The following is a 14462-nucleotide window of genomic DNA, read 5'->3' on the forward strand; positions in this document are numbered from 1 at the left end:
GGGGGGGGGGGGGGGGGGGGAGGTCGATAGCAGCACGGCTCTGAACAGGGAGCCCTGAACATCGCCGGCCCGGGAAGGGTGCTACTGTCCGATAGATAGCGTTAGCTATACCACTTTGAACTATCGTCGCCGGGCCACTGCCGACAGACGGCTAAACCACTCTGTCTGAACTGAGAGCTAGCTCCGTCGCCGGGCCGGGAAGGGTGCCGCGGCCGTGTGGTGCTGCGACCGCGGCCGTATGGTGCTGCGATTGCCGGCGCGGTGGCCGCTGATAGCGTCCCGCTGATATCAGCGGCGATAGCACCCTCGCAGCCCTCTCTGAGAGACGCTCTGAATCCGTTCGTCAGCGGAGTATCTAATCAGCGGCGCCGTCCCGGCCACAGTCTGCCCTCAGTAGCGCCGTCCCGGCCACAGTCTCCCCTCAGCGGCGCCGGTCCGGCCACAGTCTCCCCTCAGCGGCGCCGTCCCGGCCACAGTCTGCCCTCAGTAGCGCCGTCCCGGCCACAGTCTCCCCTCAGTAGCGCCGTCCCGGCCACAGTCTCCCCTCAGCGGCGGTGTGCGCGGGCTCCTTGTCGCGTGCCGAAGGGGGCAGCGCTGGAAATCCTGACAGTTTAGAGTGGCGGGCTTCTGCGTGTGATAGAGCTGCTGACATTGAACTCGGTGACCGGCCGGCTGGCAGTCCAGGCGCCGTGAGGCTGCCGACTTTGGAAACAGCCCGTACCGATTTTCTCCTGTTTTGAATGTTAGGGCTGAGAAACTGAAGGTGGTCTTTTCGAGTGAGCGGGGGCTGCTCGTGCACCAGAAGAATCACCAGCACCAATTAGGCACACCACAGTGAGGGCGCTCAGTGTTAACTAGGAGCAGTTGGTGCGACAGGTCACCAGTCCGGAGGCCCGTCGAAGCCAGCGGCAGCGCAGCAGTGCAGCGAATCTGAACACCAGAGCACCACCAGAGAGCGACTCATCTCCGGGACTCTGAATTCACCGACCCTGTGACGTCACTGGGGACGGATCGCCGGGAGGGAGATGACGTCACTGGGGACAACTCGTCTTCTGCTGGCGCTGTTGGCGCTGGTCGGCGGCGGCGGATCAGACACAGGTATATATCCACCAACCCAATGCAGCCGCGGACTCGGCGTCGTGGCGGTGACGCTTTTTACGACGACTGAAACGTTACCGCTCAATAACAACCACTCAACTTTGCATCAACAACCCACGCCCCGCTGACGGTCCTGGGCCCAATCTTACCAATCTGGGGTATTTTCCATAACGGAGTGACTGGGGGGGGGGGGGCTCAGTAGAGCCTCCCACTCCGAAACTACCCCCCCCAGTCCGGAGAAAGGAGGGGGCGCCCCACCCTCCTTTCTCCGAAACTACTGGGCTGATCGTTAAAATTCAAACGGTGTCTGACAGCCCTAGAAAAACTGCCAGAGGAAACCTATTTTCATTGTCCTCGAAGTCACCGATGACGTCACAGGTCAGGTCAAAGTAAAAATTATCAGCATAATTGCTCGCTCACAATTTAGGCTCTAACCGCCGGCTGCCAAGTCCCATCAGGCTCATTTTTGGTTTACGCTTTCCTTGATTTATGCCTTAGATACTATCAGGGGGCGTCGAAGTCTAGTAGGAAAATCTGGCAATCCCCGGCGTGACGTAACGTCGGGGATGACCGACGGCACCTTGCACTGAAAGATACGGCAGAATGGCTATTTTTGAAAAATGATTAAAAATACTTTTGTGCTGTTATGACACATAAAACGCTTATCAGCATGTTCCTCATCATGTGATAAAGCCATATCCGTGGTCGAAAATAGCCGAGCCCCTCCCAATTTCCAACCACCGACCTCATAAGCAAAGGATGTAAGCGTAATCCTTAAGGGCGACTTTCCAATACATAGGGGAAGTTGGGGGAACGCCGAAGACTTTTTTTCTGACGCCCGTAGCACGCAAGGTAGACAACATAAGCTATTCTTGTTGGCGTCATTCGAGAGGCCAGTCTTTTGCCTTTCAAACATACCAGGCGCATTTGATGAATTCGCATACCCTTAAGCGCACAAACTAAAAATATCAAAGAAGTGACTTTTTCGGCGTTGCCCCGGACTGCGGGGAAAGCCGAAAATGGGATAAATGATCTACGGGGAATGCCGACATTGATGTTTTGCCAGTTTATCTCAAACTTTATCCAGAATTCATCAAAGCTGACACGCGTTTTAAGAGCTTGAGGATGCGGTGCACACTGGAAGTTATAATTGTGTGATATAATAAGAAAATGCCAGGTAAATTATTCCTTATAGGTAACAGGCCGTTGTGTCGGTTGAAAGTGTAATTTGTGTGACTAAAAATACGCGTTGCTATTCTACAGCAGTAAAGTCCACGTAGCGTGCTTTTAACAAGTGCGTAATCGCACGTTTTCGGCATTAGGTACCCCAGCCAGCCATACTTTCATTTGCAGGCCCATAACTTTTCAACGTGCTGTATAAATTTCAAATAGGCAGCACACTTATGCAAAGACATGCTAAAGATTACTTGACCGAATTGGCCAGACAAACGGTAGCATAATGAGTAAGAAATGCAGCTTCAAAGGCGCATGTAGTACAAGGGAAACGTACCTTGAAAACGCTCTTGGCGCCCTCACAGTCGAAGTATTCCCACGTTAGGCGGCACGGGCGGACATCGATAGCAGCGCCTCTATCGGTCACTAGGGAAAGCTGGGCTGTAGGCGACGAAATACCGGCTGAGTTGTCACACGTTGAATAGGTTTATAGACATCCGTCTTGTGAAAAAGTTGAACTTTTGCCTTCAATATTTCTACAGACAATTTTAGAAGTGTCTTCACATAGATTACAACACCGTTTAGATTATTGTATTCACTTCAAGCCTTCCCTATTGTTCTTGATGATGCAGGAACTATTTCTTATAAGTGTTTCTAGCTAAATAAAAGAACATATTGTGCAAACGATGAAAAAAAACATAGATGGAGGATTTTAAATGCAATTTTCTCTAGCAATTAATGGTAAATTCTCTACAGATCAAGGAAAAGGTGCATGCTAACTGATAATTTAAAGTTCTTGGGGCCAGTTGTTTTCTTCTTTTCTTACGTCGCCCCAATGGCCGCGAATACACTTGTGATAACGCCTATCGAATGACGACTCGTAACAAACATGCGATAATTGTAGTCACTTAAGCTTCAGAGCATCACTGACAGGTGGCATCCATGTCTTACGGTTTTCGAAATATCTCTAATTTCGGCTTTGCCCCAACTCCGGCATTGCCCCAACTTCCCCTATCCGTACATATGCGTCCTTATGGAAATCGGTAGTGTGGCGATTGGCGACGCGCGCGACATCTGTGTGGCGACCAAGTGGCGACTGTGGCGACACCTGGTGGCTGCTTTTCTGCTGTATGTAGGCATTGGGGTTTTGCCAGATATGGTTCCTACTGCTACACAACTATGTTGACCCAATACTAGAGTTATTTTGCCAGTAAAAGGCAAGCAAATTGAAAGTCAATTTATAAAATTGCTTTTTAATGATGACGAGGAAAAAATACAGAAGTTTTGATTGAATAGTTATTAACCCGGCAGTTGTTGGGGTATTTCGCCACCCACCGTTTGCTGGGGGGGGGGGGGGCGTTAAACGCCCCCAGCCGATAACTCGAGAACCAATAGGCGCAGCGAAACGCACGAGGCGGCAAACGAAAGAGCGCGACGAGACGCTTCAGATGAGTACTTTAAAGTTGAATTTTGAGGTCACAGGTCGGGTCAAGGTCAGGTCAAACACCTGAAATCGGGCTTTCAGTAGCATGGACTTCAGGACTTCGCAGTGGGCGCCTCTCGCCATAAACTCTGTGAAAACGGTGCACAATCCATCTTATAAGGCCTACAAGAGTGTCAGCTCCATGTAGGGGTCAGTCAAGCATAGGTCAGGGTCAAGGTCAGGTCAACCGGGTATGCAAATATCCCCGAAAATCAAAACTGATATTCGCAGCCTGTGACACATGTTGTATAGGTAATTTGGGGCGTAGAACACGATGGTAACATTCATTTTATCATATGTGTACGTGTTTGGCTCAAAAAGTTCAATTTAAGAAATTCATGTATCATGGTCGTGAAGTTGTCACGAAAAATTGCCAAGATTCAGTTCAAGATAATGGAAAATACGGAACGATATAGTTCGTTTTTCTTAAGTTTGCCCCTCACTGTAAACGTCTTTTTGAACATAGCACGAGAATTGCTAGCTGAATTACTGAGAAAACTGGTTGGCGCACACTGATTTGACAAGATTTCACAGACGATCAATTTCATCAAATTTATTTACTATTTCACAGACTCGTAAATCGTATTTGCCAATACCTACAGGTCCACAGGGATAGACGATTCCTCAGGAATTATGTCTGAACTAATAAATAAATTGCACGGCGCTTAACATAACGTCAAATCGTCGGTGTTCAAAACTTATTTTTGAAAATATTATTCATATCTACAATACAATGTGCGCTAACCAGTTTTTTCAGTAATTCGGCTAGCAATTCTCGTGCTGTGTTCAAAGAGACGTTTACAGTGAGGGGCAAACTTAAGAAAAACGAACTATAATCAATAATCGAAGATAGCCATTTGATTGATCATGGTATTGGCAGGCTAATGGCGTTTACGGCATGTCTGTATGTCTATTCTGTGATTTTATATGATTTTTTGAACATATGCCGTTTTTTGATCGAAAACTCAGAAATTATGACGTCACTAAAACCTCGATATCTCAAAAATTTTCCGACCGATTTTTTTGAAACTTTGTCACAATAAACTTCAATCAATTCCCTACAGGTACCCAAAATTTGGCGCGCCTGCGGGGCGCTGTTTTTATGCTATGGCCCGGCGAAAAAAGTGGGGGCGTTTAACGCCCCCCCCCCCAGCAACTCGCGGGTTAAAAGACCCAAGCGTGAAACTATATTCTGGTAGGTTTAGTAGAAATTAGGTATTTAGGGCCTTGGATACTATGATGGTACAGAACTTTTACTTCGATTTTTTTTCAGGTCAAGGCCAGGTCATCCTAGGTCACGAAAATTGTATGTTATTTATCTGTCACGTGACTCATGTTTTGTGGCCAATTTTACTAACAGATTTCGCGGGAAACATCTCGTTTGTGCCATTTGAGTTCATTTTCAGCTGAGTTTACCGGAGGTCAGGACACTTTCAGGTCAGAAAAGGTCAAATTTTGAAAATGAAATTTTCAAGAAAAAGATGCCTGTCAGATGCCGTTTGAGCTGAGGAACACGATGATGTCACTTATATTGCTGTGCGATTTCAAAAACGCACTGAAGAAATAGTCTTGAAAAATATTTAATTGTAAAGTTTTGACGATACTGCAAATAACTTGAGTATTTTTTTTTAAGATATCGGGGTAAAACTTGCTAGAGTAGTTTATCAGTGTGTGTTCTATCACATATATTCCGTTTTTTTTTTTTGCAAAAAACCTGTTTTTTAAATAAAGAAAATAAATTGTTTGTTATTGGAAATGCATATATTTCAAAATTTTCCAAATTTTGAAAATTCGAGAAAGCAGTTTGAAAGCTACTTGCATTTTAGTCCACTCATGGAAAGAAATTGGATCTAGCTTTAAAACTGAGCTCTTGAGAGCGTTTGCCGTAATTCAATATTCGCATCAAAATCGGCCGACATGACGTCACTCTGACGTCATTTCCGGCCGAAAAATGCTAGGTAAAAGTTGAAATTTTGACACCATGTGTCAAACTGATGCCGCTGAGGGTACCGCAAGTTTCGTGTTAATCAGTCAAACGGTTTAGAAGCTATTGCCGAAAAACCCGAGGGACTCTGTAGAACCCCCCCCCCGTCATGCACCGGTTAAGGTCCTAGGTCATTGGTTGACCTTCCAGGTAAGGTCAATGACCCAAAAGTCGGGAAAATCGGAACCTGTTAGAAAGTCATAAAGTGTGGCTGCCATGGGGTTTCTTGGGGTACCGATTACGAATATCGTGTTAGTTTTGATCACAGATGATGTTTTTAAGCATTTAGAACAGGTCGGGTCAGGTCAGGTCAGGTCAACCAGTTGGGGTCGTGACGGGTATTCGTAGTAGGTGTCAACTGCCTCTGACAGCTTCATAACATGTTACGAAGGCACCATAACTACTTCGTAAATGTTCAAATGGTTTCTAAATTCGAATTTAGCTCCAAAAACTAGCCTAGAAACATGTAAAACTCGAAAAAAGTGAACCGAGGTCACTTAAGGTCAATGATCTGACCTGACCTTCAGGTGACCTCGATACCCACACTAATGCATGGGAGCAACATCAAATCACATGTTTGAACGTTTGCGGTTTGAAACCACGAAAAGCTTGCAAACGCGCGGCTAATGCGAGCCGACATACGCCGAATCGCGATTCAAGCCAAACATGGTCTCGGAAAGTAGGTCACAGGTCAAAGGTCACTTTGGTCAGGCTCATTGAATTGTTAGGGTATTAGGGTAGTTGTAAAATTGATCAAATCGAGGGTATTGAAAGTTTCGTTGCGATCGGCCGCTTTTTACGCGAGTTATTCGCGAAAATCGGAGGGGGTCCGTTCGACCCCCCCCCCCATACGGGCAAGCTGGGGTTGAGTGTCACCTTGAGTTGGGGCTGAGTGATACCTTGAGTTGGGGCTGAGCGTTACATTGAGTTGGGATTGAGAGTTACATTGAGTTGGGGTTGAGTGTTACATTGAGATGGGGTTGGGTGTTATGTTGAGTTGGTTTCGAGCACTTTCTACCATTTGGTCGGGAACATTGGTGTGAGTGTTACATTCTGCCCTACCGAGCGAGTTGTTGTACAGCCGTTTGACTGCCATTCCGCTGGCCTTTCCCTGGCCGCGGCTCTTGACTCCTACTCCGCCGGCTTCTATTAGCGCCAGCTGTGTCACTCTGACTTTCGCTCGTGTTTTCCATCGGCGATATGTGACTCTGACCTGACTCCCCGTCTGTGTGACTCTGACTCTCGACTGCCTGACTCTGACTCCCCGGCGTCTCTCAGCACATGTGGTGTGTCTCTGAGTCACCGCTCGTGTTTTCCAGCGGCGATATGTGACTCTGACCTGACTCCCCGTCTGTGTGACTCTGACTCCCGAGTCCCGACTGCCTGACTCTGACTCCCCGGCGTCTCTCAGCACATGTGGTGTGTCTCTGAGTCACCGCTCGTGTTTTCCAGCGGCGATATGTGACTCTGACTCTGACTCCCGACTGCCTGACTCTGACTCCCCGGCGTCTCTCAGCACATGTGGTGAGTCTCTGAGTCACCGCTCGTGTTTTCCAGCGGCGATATGTGACTCTGACCTGACTCGCCGTCTGTGTGACTCTGACTCCCGACTGCCTGACTCTGACTCCCCGGCGTCTCTCAGCACATGTGGTGTGTCTCTGAGTCACCGCTCGTGTTTTCCAGCGGCGATATGTGACTCTGACCTGACTCCCTGTCTGTGTGACTCTGACTCCCGACTGCCTGACTCTGACTCCCCGGCGTCTCTCAGCACATGTGGTGTGTCTCTGAGTCACCGCTCGTGTTTTCCAGCGGCGATATGTGACTCTGACCTGACTCGCCGTCTGTGTGACTCTGACTCCCGACTGCCTGACTCTGACTCCCCGGCGTCTCTCAGCACATGTGGTGTGTCTCTGAGTCACCGCTCGTGTTTTCCAGCGGCGATATGTGACTCTGACCTGACTCGCCGTCTGTGTGACTCTGACTCCCGACTGCCTGACTCTGACTCCCCGGCGTCTCTCAGCACATGTGGTGAGTCTCTGAGTCGCTGCTCGTGTTTTTCAGCGTCGGCGGCGTGCGTGGACGACTGGGATGGACGGTGGAACAACCTCTTCGAAAACACCAACGACTCGCATAACATCGGCTCAGCGTCGTCCGCCACCAGTCAGTACCAGTCAGTACCCGTCAGTACCAGTCAGTCAGTACCAGTCAGTACCAGTCAGTCAGTCAGTACCAGTCAGTACCAGTCAGTCAGTACCAGTCAGTCAGTACCAGTCAGTCAGTACCAGTCAGTCAGTACCAGTCAGTCAGTACCCGTCAGTACCAGTCAGTCAGTACCAGTCAGTCAGTACAAGTCAGTCAGTACCAGTCAGTACCAGTCAGTCAGTACCAGTCAGTCAGTACCCGTCAGTACCAGTCAGTCAGTACCAGCCAGTCAGTACCAGCCAGTCAGTACCAGTACCAGTCAGTACCGGTCAGTCAGTACCCGTCAGTACCAGTCAGTCAGTACCAGTCAGTACCAGTCAGTCAGTACCAGTCAGTCAGTACCAGTCAGTCAGTACCCGTCAGTACCAGTCAGTCAGTACCAGTCAGTCAGTACCAGTCAGTCAGTACCAGTCAGTACCAGTCAGTCAGTCAGTACCAGTCAGTCAGTCAGTACCAGTCAGTCAGTCAGTACCAGTCAGTCAGTACCAGTCAGTACCAGTCAGTTCCAGTCAGTCAGTACCAGTCAGTACCAGTCAGTCAGTACCAGTCAGTCAGTACAAGTCAGTCAGTACCAGTCAGTACCAGTCAGTCAGTACCAGTCAGTCAGTACCAGCAAGTCAGTACCAGTCAGTCAGTACCAGTCAGTCAGTACCAGTCAGTCAGTACCAGTCAGTCAGTACCAGTCAGTACCAGTCAGTCAGTACCAGTCAGTACCAGTCAGTCAGTACCAGCCAGTCAGTACCAGTCAGTCAGTACCAGTCAGTCAGTACCAGTCAGTCAGTACCAGTCAGTCAGTACCAGTCAGTACCAGTCAGTCAGTACCAGTCAGTCAGTACCAGTCAGTCAGTACCAGTCAGTACCAGTCAGTACCAGTCGGTATCAGTCAGTCAGCACCAGTCAGTTCCAGTAGGTCAGTACCAGTCAGTACCAGTCAGTCAGTACCAGTCAGTCAGTACCAGTCAGTACCAGTCAGTTCCAGTCAGTCAGTACCAGTCAGTACCAGTCAGTCAGTACCAGTCAGTCAGTACCAGTCAGTCAGTACAAGTCAGTCAGTACCAGTCAGTACCAGTCAGTCAGTACCAGTCAGTCAGTACCAGCAAGTCAGTACCAGTCAGTCAGTACCAGTCAGTCAGTACCAGTCAGTCAGTACCAGTCAGTCAGTACCAGTCAGTCAGTACCAGTCAGTCAGTACCAGTCAGTCAGTACCAGTCAGTACCAGTCAGTCAGTACCAGTCAGTACCAGTCAGTCAGTACCAGCCAGTCAGTACCAGTCAGTCAGTACCAGTCAGTCAGTACCAGTCAGTACCAGTCAGTCAGTACCAGTCAGTACCAGTCAGTTCCAGTCAGTCAGTACCAGTCAGTACCAGTCAGTCAGTACCAGTCAGTCAGTACCAGTCAGTCAGTACCAGTCAGTCAGTACCAGTCAGTCAGTACAAGTCAGTCAGTACCAGTCAGTACCAGTCAGTCAGTACCAGTCAGTCAGTACCAGCAAGTTAGTACCAGTCAGTCAGTACCAGTCAGTCAGTACCAGTCAGTCAGTACCAGTCAGTCAGTACCAGCAAGTCAGTACCAGTCAGTCAGTACCAGTCAGTCAGTACCAGTCAGTACCAGTCAGTCAGTACCAGTCAGTACCAGTCAGTCAGTACCAGTCAGTACCAGTAAGTACCAGTCAGTCAGTACCAGTCAGTCAGTACCAGTCAGTCAGTACCAGTCAGTCAGTACCAGTCAGTACCAGTCAGTACCAGTCAGTCAGTACCAGTCAGTACCAGTCAGTCAGTACCAGTCAGTCAGTACCAGTCAGTCAGTACAAGTCAGTCAGTACCAGTCAGTACCAGTCAGTCAGTACCAGTCAGTCAGTACAAGTCAGTCAGTACCAGTCAGTACCAGTCAGTCAGTCAGTACAAGTCAGTCAGTACCAGTCAGTACCAGTCAGTCAGTACCAGTCAGTCAGTACCAGCAAGTCAGTACCAGTCAGTCAGTACCAGTCAGTCAGTACCAGTCAGTCAGTACCAGTCAGTCAGTACCAGCAAGTCAGTACCGGTCAGTCAGTACCAGTCAGTCAGTACCAGTCAGTCAGTACCAGCAAGTCAGTACCAGTCAGTCAGTACCAGTCAGTACCAGTCAGTCAGTACCAGTCAGTACCAGTCAGTACCAGTAAGTCAAACCCAGTCAGTCAGTACCAGTCAGTGCCAGTCAGTCAGTACCAGTCAGTACCAGTCAGTCAGTACCAGTCAGTACCAGTCAGTCAGTACCAGTCAGTCAGTACCAGTCAGTCAGTACCAGTCAGTCAGTACCAGTCAGTCAGTACCAGTCAGTACCAGTCAGTCAGTACCAGTCAGTCAGTACCAGTCAGTCAGTACCAGTCAGTCAGTACCAGTCAGTACCAGTCAGTACCAGTCAGTACCAGTCAGTCAGTACCAGTCAGTACCAGTCAGTCAGTACCAGTCAGTACCAGTCAGTCAGTACCGGTCAGTGCCAGTCAATGCCAGTCAGTCAGTACCGGTCAGTGCCAGTCAGTGCCAGTCAGTACCAGTCAGTACCAGTCAGTACCAGTCAGTACCAGTCAGTACCAGTCATTACCCGTCAGTCAGTACCAGTCAGTCAGTACCAGTCAGTACCAGTAAGTCAGTCCCAGTCAGTCAGTACCAGTCAGTCAGTACCAGTCAGTCAGTCAGTACCAGTCAGTCAGTACCAGTCAGTACCAGTCAGTCAGTACCAGTCAGTCAGTACCAGTCAGTACCAGTCAGTACCCGTCAGTCAGTACCAGTCAGTCAGTACCAGTCAGTCAGTACCAGTCAGTGCCAGTCAGTCAGTACCGGTCAGTGCCAGTCAGTGCCAGTCAGTACCAGTCAGTCAGTACCAGTCAGTCAGTACCAGTCAGTCAGGCGCGTAACCACCACTGGGGACACTGAGGACCGGTCCCCAGTAACTTCAAGGATACTGGGGACCGTCCCCAGTAAAACCTACGAATCCTGAATTTGCTTAACCTTCGCCCCATTGGGGAGGGGGCACATCAATTTTGGACAATATGTGAAATTTTTGACCCCAGGTCATGTCAGGTCAGGTGACCAGGTCAAGTTAACTGACCAAGCCTAAACAAGTTTGCAGTCATGTCCAGCCTGCAGTGTTTGTCAGAGGTTTTAAACTTGGTGGATTGCATGATGTTATGGGCGCCTATAATTTGTAGGGGAGAGTGGGGCAATGGCGACACCATAAGCATTTTGCTCAATAGCTTAGCTATTTGAAGCTATTTTATGGTGATTTTAACTGAGGTTATAGCCAAAGGAATAGGCTTTCAGATAGCACCCAGTTTTAGTATCTCAGATCACTGATGACAGATTCAGAGCCTACGCGAAAATGTGGTGAAAAATGGAGGTGCAAAAAAGCGAGGGGTAATGCCGGCCACTAAGTGCAATAGCACAAAAGTCGAAATATCGTACCTGGTATTCATCCTTAAACCGTTCTTTCGATGGAAATTTAAGTGAGAATTAAGAAACGACAACTGTATTCAGCAGTTAACAGTATACTGTACTGCAACACAACACTGCACTCGCTGCAACACAACAGCGCGGCGCCAACAGAGCAGCAAACTAACACAACCGTAAACACAGCAAGCAAACTACCACAGCCGTAAACACAGCAACCCGAAACGTTGAGCTGTAACGACAGAAGTCGCAAACAAAACCGCGTAGAGTCATTCCGGACACGTGTCCGGTATTACCCCGAGGTCAGCTTTATTTTAAGAAAGCAGGCAGCAGTCAAAGGCATTGCGCCGCAAACGCCTCACATCCAGCAGTCGCCTAAGAAAGGCTTAATTGAAGGTCATTGCAAAGCAGCACTTCTGAAAATGCGTTAACACATTTCACAGTCAGCAAATAGATGCAACAAAAATTAAAAATCAGATACGAAAAACACATTTAACGCTATAAAAATGAAAATAATAGAGCTACCGTGACAAACTTGCACCACGTGCTAGAATGGCGCTCAACTGAAATGTAAACAACATCAGCTGATTAGTGATGGACAAAGTACTCACTAGAGATGGGTGGCCGGCATTACCCACCGTCCGCCATTGCCCCACTCTCCCCTATATCTCGGATTTGTTATATCCGTGACCTAAGGTCAGGCCAGTGGCGTGACCTTTCCATTACAAGTCAATGGAGAAAAATGAAAATGCCTCTAGATCTGTGTTTGCGCATAGGAACAGTCCAAATATTTCAGAATCACAGTGATTTGGACCACCCGTGACGACCAAGGTGTCTTTTTTGCTGATAGCCTCTAGAAAGGTCATCCGAGGTCAGTTGAGGCTACAAACAGATTTTTGCCAATAACTCGCAATTGGAAACTGGAAAGAGATGGAACGCTGGGGATGGCCTCATTGACTTTGTCTTGTTGAGACGCATCGACTAATATGCAACATGACCTTTTCCGGTCAGGTCATGACCTTGACCTGAGGTCAAATTTTCAAGTTGACCTTTCAAAGTTTCAAGGTCATATTATATTTCCGCGTCTCTGCGAGAGGAACACGATTCTGGCAATAGAAATGTCGTGGCTTTTTTAGTCGAAAGTTATTGTCGAAAAACACTTTTCGTAAAAACAGCTATTTTTGCAGTTTTTGCCCTCTGGTGGCTAAACCGTTGACCTGAGGTCAATTTTGATAGTAACCTTATCAAAAGAAGAGTTCAAAAGCTATCGATTGCTTTTCCGTGCGTTTTTCTAGCTATCATAGTTCCTGAGATAAATGCATGTTTTCTGAAAAAATATAATGACATTTGGTAAATTTTGGCCTTTGATGACCTCCAGTGACCCCAATACTGCTCTTAGATGAAAAATGACCGACACTTTCAAACGTACGCATTTAGAGCTATCGACTGCTTTTTACCACGTCATTCTAGCCCTCTCAGTTTTTGAGTTAGATGTGAGTGGTAACATATCCCCCCCACCCCCCACTAGGGCGAAGTTGGCTGAGACCGCCACTGGAGTGCGGGTTAAAACACTGACATAAATTCATTATATAAAGATATTTGTTATCAAAGAGACTAGGTGCAGATTTGGTGAGAATTAGTTTCATTCTTTGGATAGACCGTCCTGAAAACGGCTGTTACTTATCGACGATACTTCCACAGTCCTAGTACCGCGAGCAGTGCGCGATATGAATGCGGTGCACTATTTTCAGGTGTTTCCCTGTCTGGTGAGGAGTGTTTCCCTGTCCGCGAGCAGTGCGCGATATGACTACAGTGCACTATTTTCAGGTGTTTCCCTGTCGGGTGAGGAGTGTTTCCCTGTCCGCGAGCAGTGCGCGATATGAATACGGTGCACTATTTTCAGGTGTTTCCCTGTCGGGTGAGGAGACGACCGATCTGCTGGACATATCCGAGTACTTTACCGTGTCCCTGAACAGCAGCGGCGGCATCAACCTCACCCCGAAACCGAGCCTGGTCGGCGTCAAGGACTACCCGGTAAGGTGGTAAGGACTACCCGGTAGGGTGGGAATGACTACCCGGTGGGATGGGACCGACTACCCGGTAGGGTGGGAATGGCTACCCGGTATATGGTAATAAGGACTACCCGATAAGGAGGCAGCGACTACCCGGCGAGGTGGCCGATGGCGCGGGTGGTTTTCATCACCGCGATTGAACCGAGGCAGTGCTCATCACAGTTTTGGGTCACATTTTTTATGCGAGTGACGAAGGTATCTATCTAATGTGTGCTCAATTTAGCCAAGTGCTTCGACGGTTATAGATCATCCCGACACACGCTCTAACGATATTGGCTCAGAAGGCATTTCACAATATGAAAACGCATCGCATGTGTGAACTTGTGACAAGCGCATCACAACGTGTTGAGACGTGTCTGGTTTTGTTTTTGCGACAGACAAACATGAGGGAGATTGGCCCAGGAACGGTGACGGTCAACTGCACCGGAACAGTGAGTATGTAGTCACCAGCAGTTGCTACCCATCACCCCCGGACGGCGGGGGAGCAGGCTACCACCGCCCCTGCGAGACTAGCGCCGCCATGCGCCAAGAAGTGGAAACACCACGTGACTGAGGCCACGTGAGGGCAGGGTCACGTAATGGAGGGGCGGAGGCGGAGCATAGTAGCTTTTGCGCCCGACACTAACTGAAATGCAGTGCTGTAATTGGGCGCCTTAGCATAAATGAAACCCGGCCGTCAGAATCAGCTGTTCGCCTTACATGGAAAGTGAGCCTTTGCGTTCACTGTTCTGTATTGGTTTGAGAGCCACGGCACCATACGAATTGTGAGCTCCTTTGAACGGGTCACCGCCCGAGGCACTGAGGCGACGGCTGTGCCGGGCAAATTCTAGCCTGGTGGGAGAGCTGGGCCAGGGAAAGTGCGATCGAGCAGCCACTGCACTGGGACGTGGATTGGTATTATCCAACCGCGACAAACGATGTCAGCAGCCTCTTCTCGTGTCATAGACAGTGTCTATGACATGAAAAGCTAGACAAACAACGTGGGCAGTGCCGAATCAAAAGCTACTAAACGAGCCAGTTAACCT

At 48.6% G+C, this 14462-nt stretch overlaps 1 protein-coding gene across 3 annotated transcripts in view; it reads left to right on the plus strand.

Annotated features, from left to right (window-relative positions):
* The first annotated feature begins 428 nt into the window (after positions 1-428).
* Positions 429-14462, plus strand: part of LOC122372947 (protocadherin-16-like) — an 82942-nt gene continuing 68908 nt past the window's right edge. For all 3 annotated transcript variants that reach the window (XM_043350633.1, XM_043350632.1, XM_043350634.1), the window contains exons 1-4: positions 429-1098; positions 7800-7898; positions 13269-13399; positions 13815-13868. In XM_043350633.1, coding sequence (XP_043206568.1) covers positions 1026-1098; positions 7800-7898; positions 13269-13399; positions 13815-13868 — 357 coding nt within the window. In that variant the 5' untranslated portion in view covers positions 429-1025. The remainder of the gene's footprint in view (positions 1099-7799; positions 7899-13268; positions 13400-13814; positions 13869-14462) is intronic.

The sequence above is a fragment of the Amphibalanus amphitrite genome, unplaced genomic scaffold (assembly GCF_019059575.1).
Source record: "Amphibalanus amphitrite isolate SeventyFive unplaced genomic scaffold, NRLGWU_Aamphi_draft 001422F_arrow, whole genome shotgun sequence".
Taxonomy (NCBI): domain Eukaryota; kingdom Metazoa; phylum Arthropoda; class Thecostraca; order Balanomorpha; family Balanidae; genus Amphibalanus; species Amphibalanus amphitrite.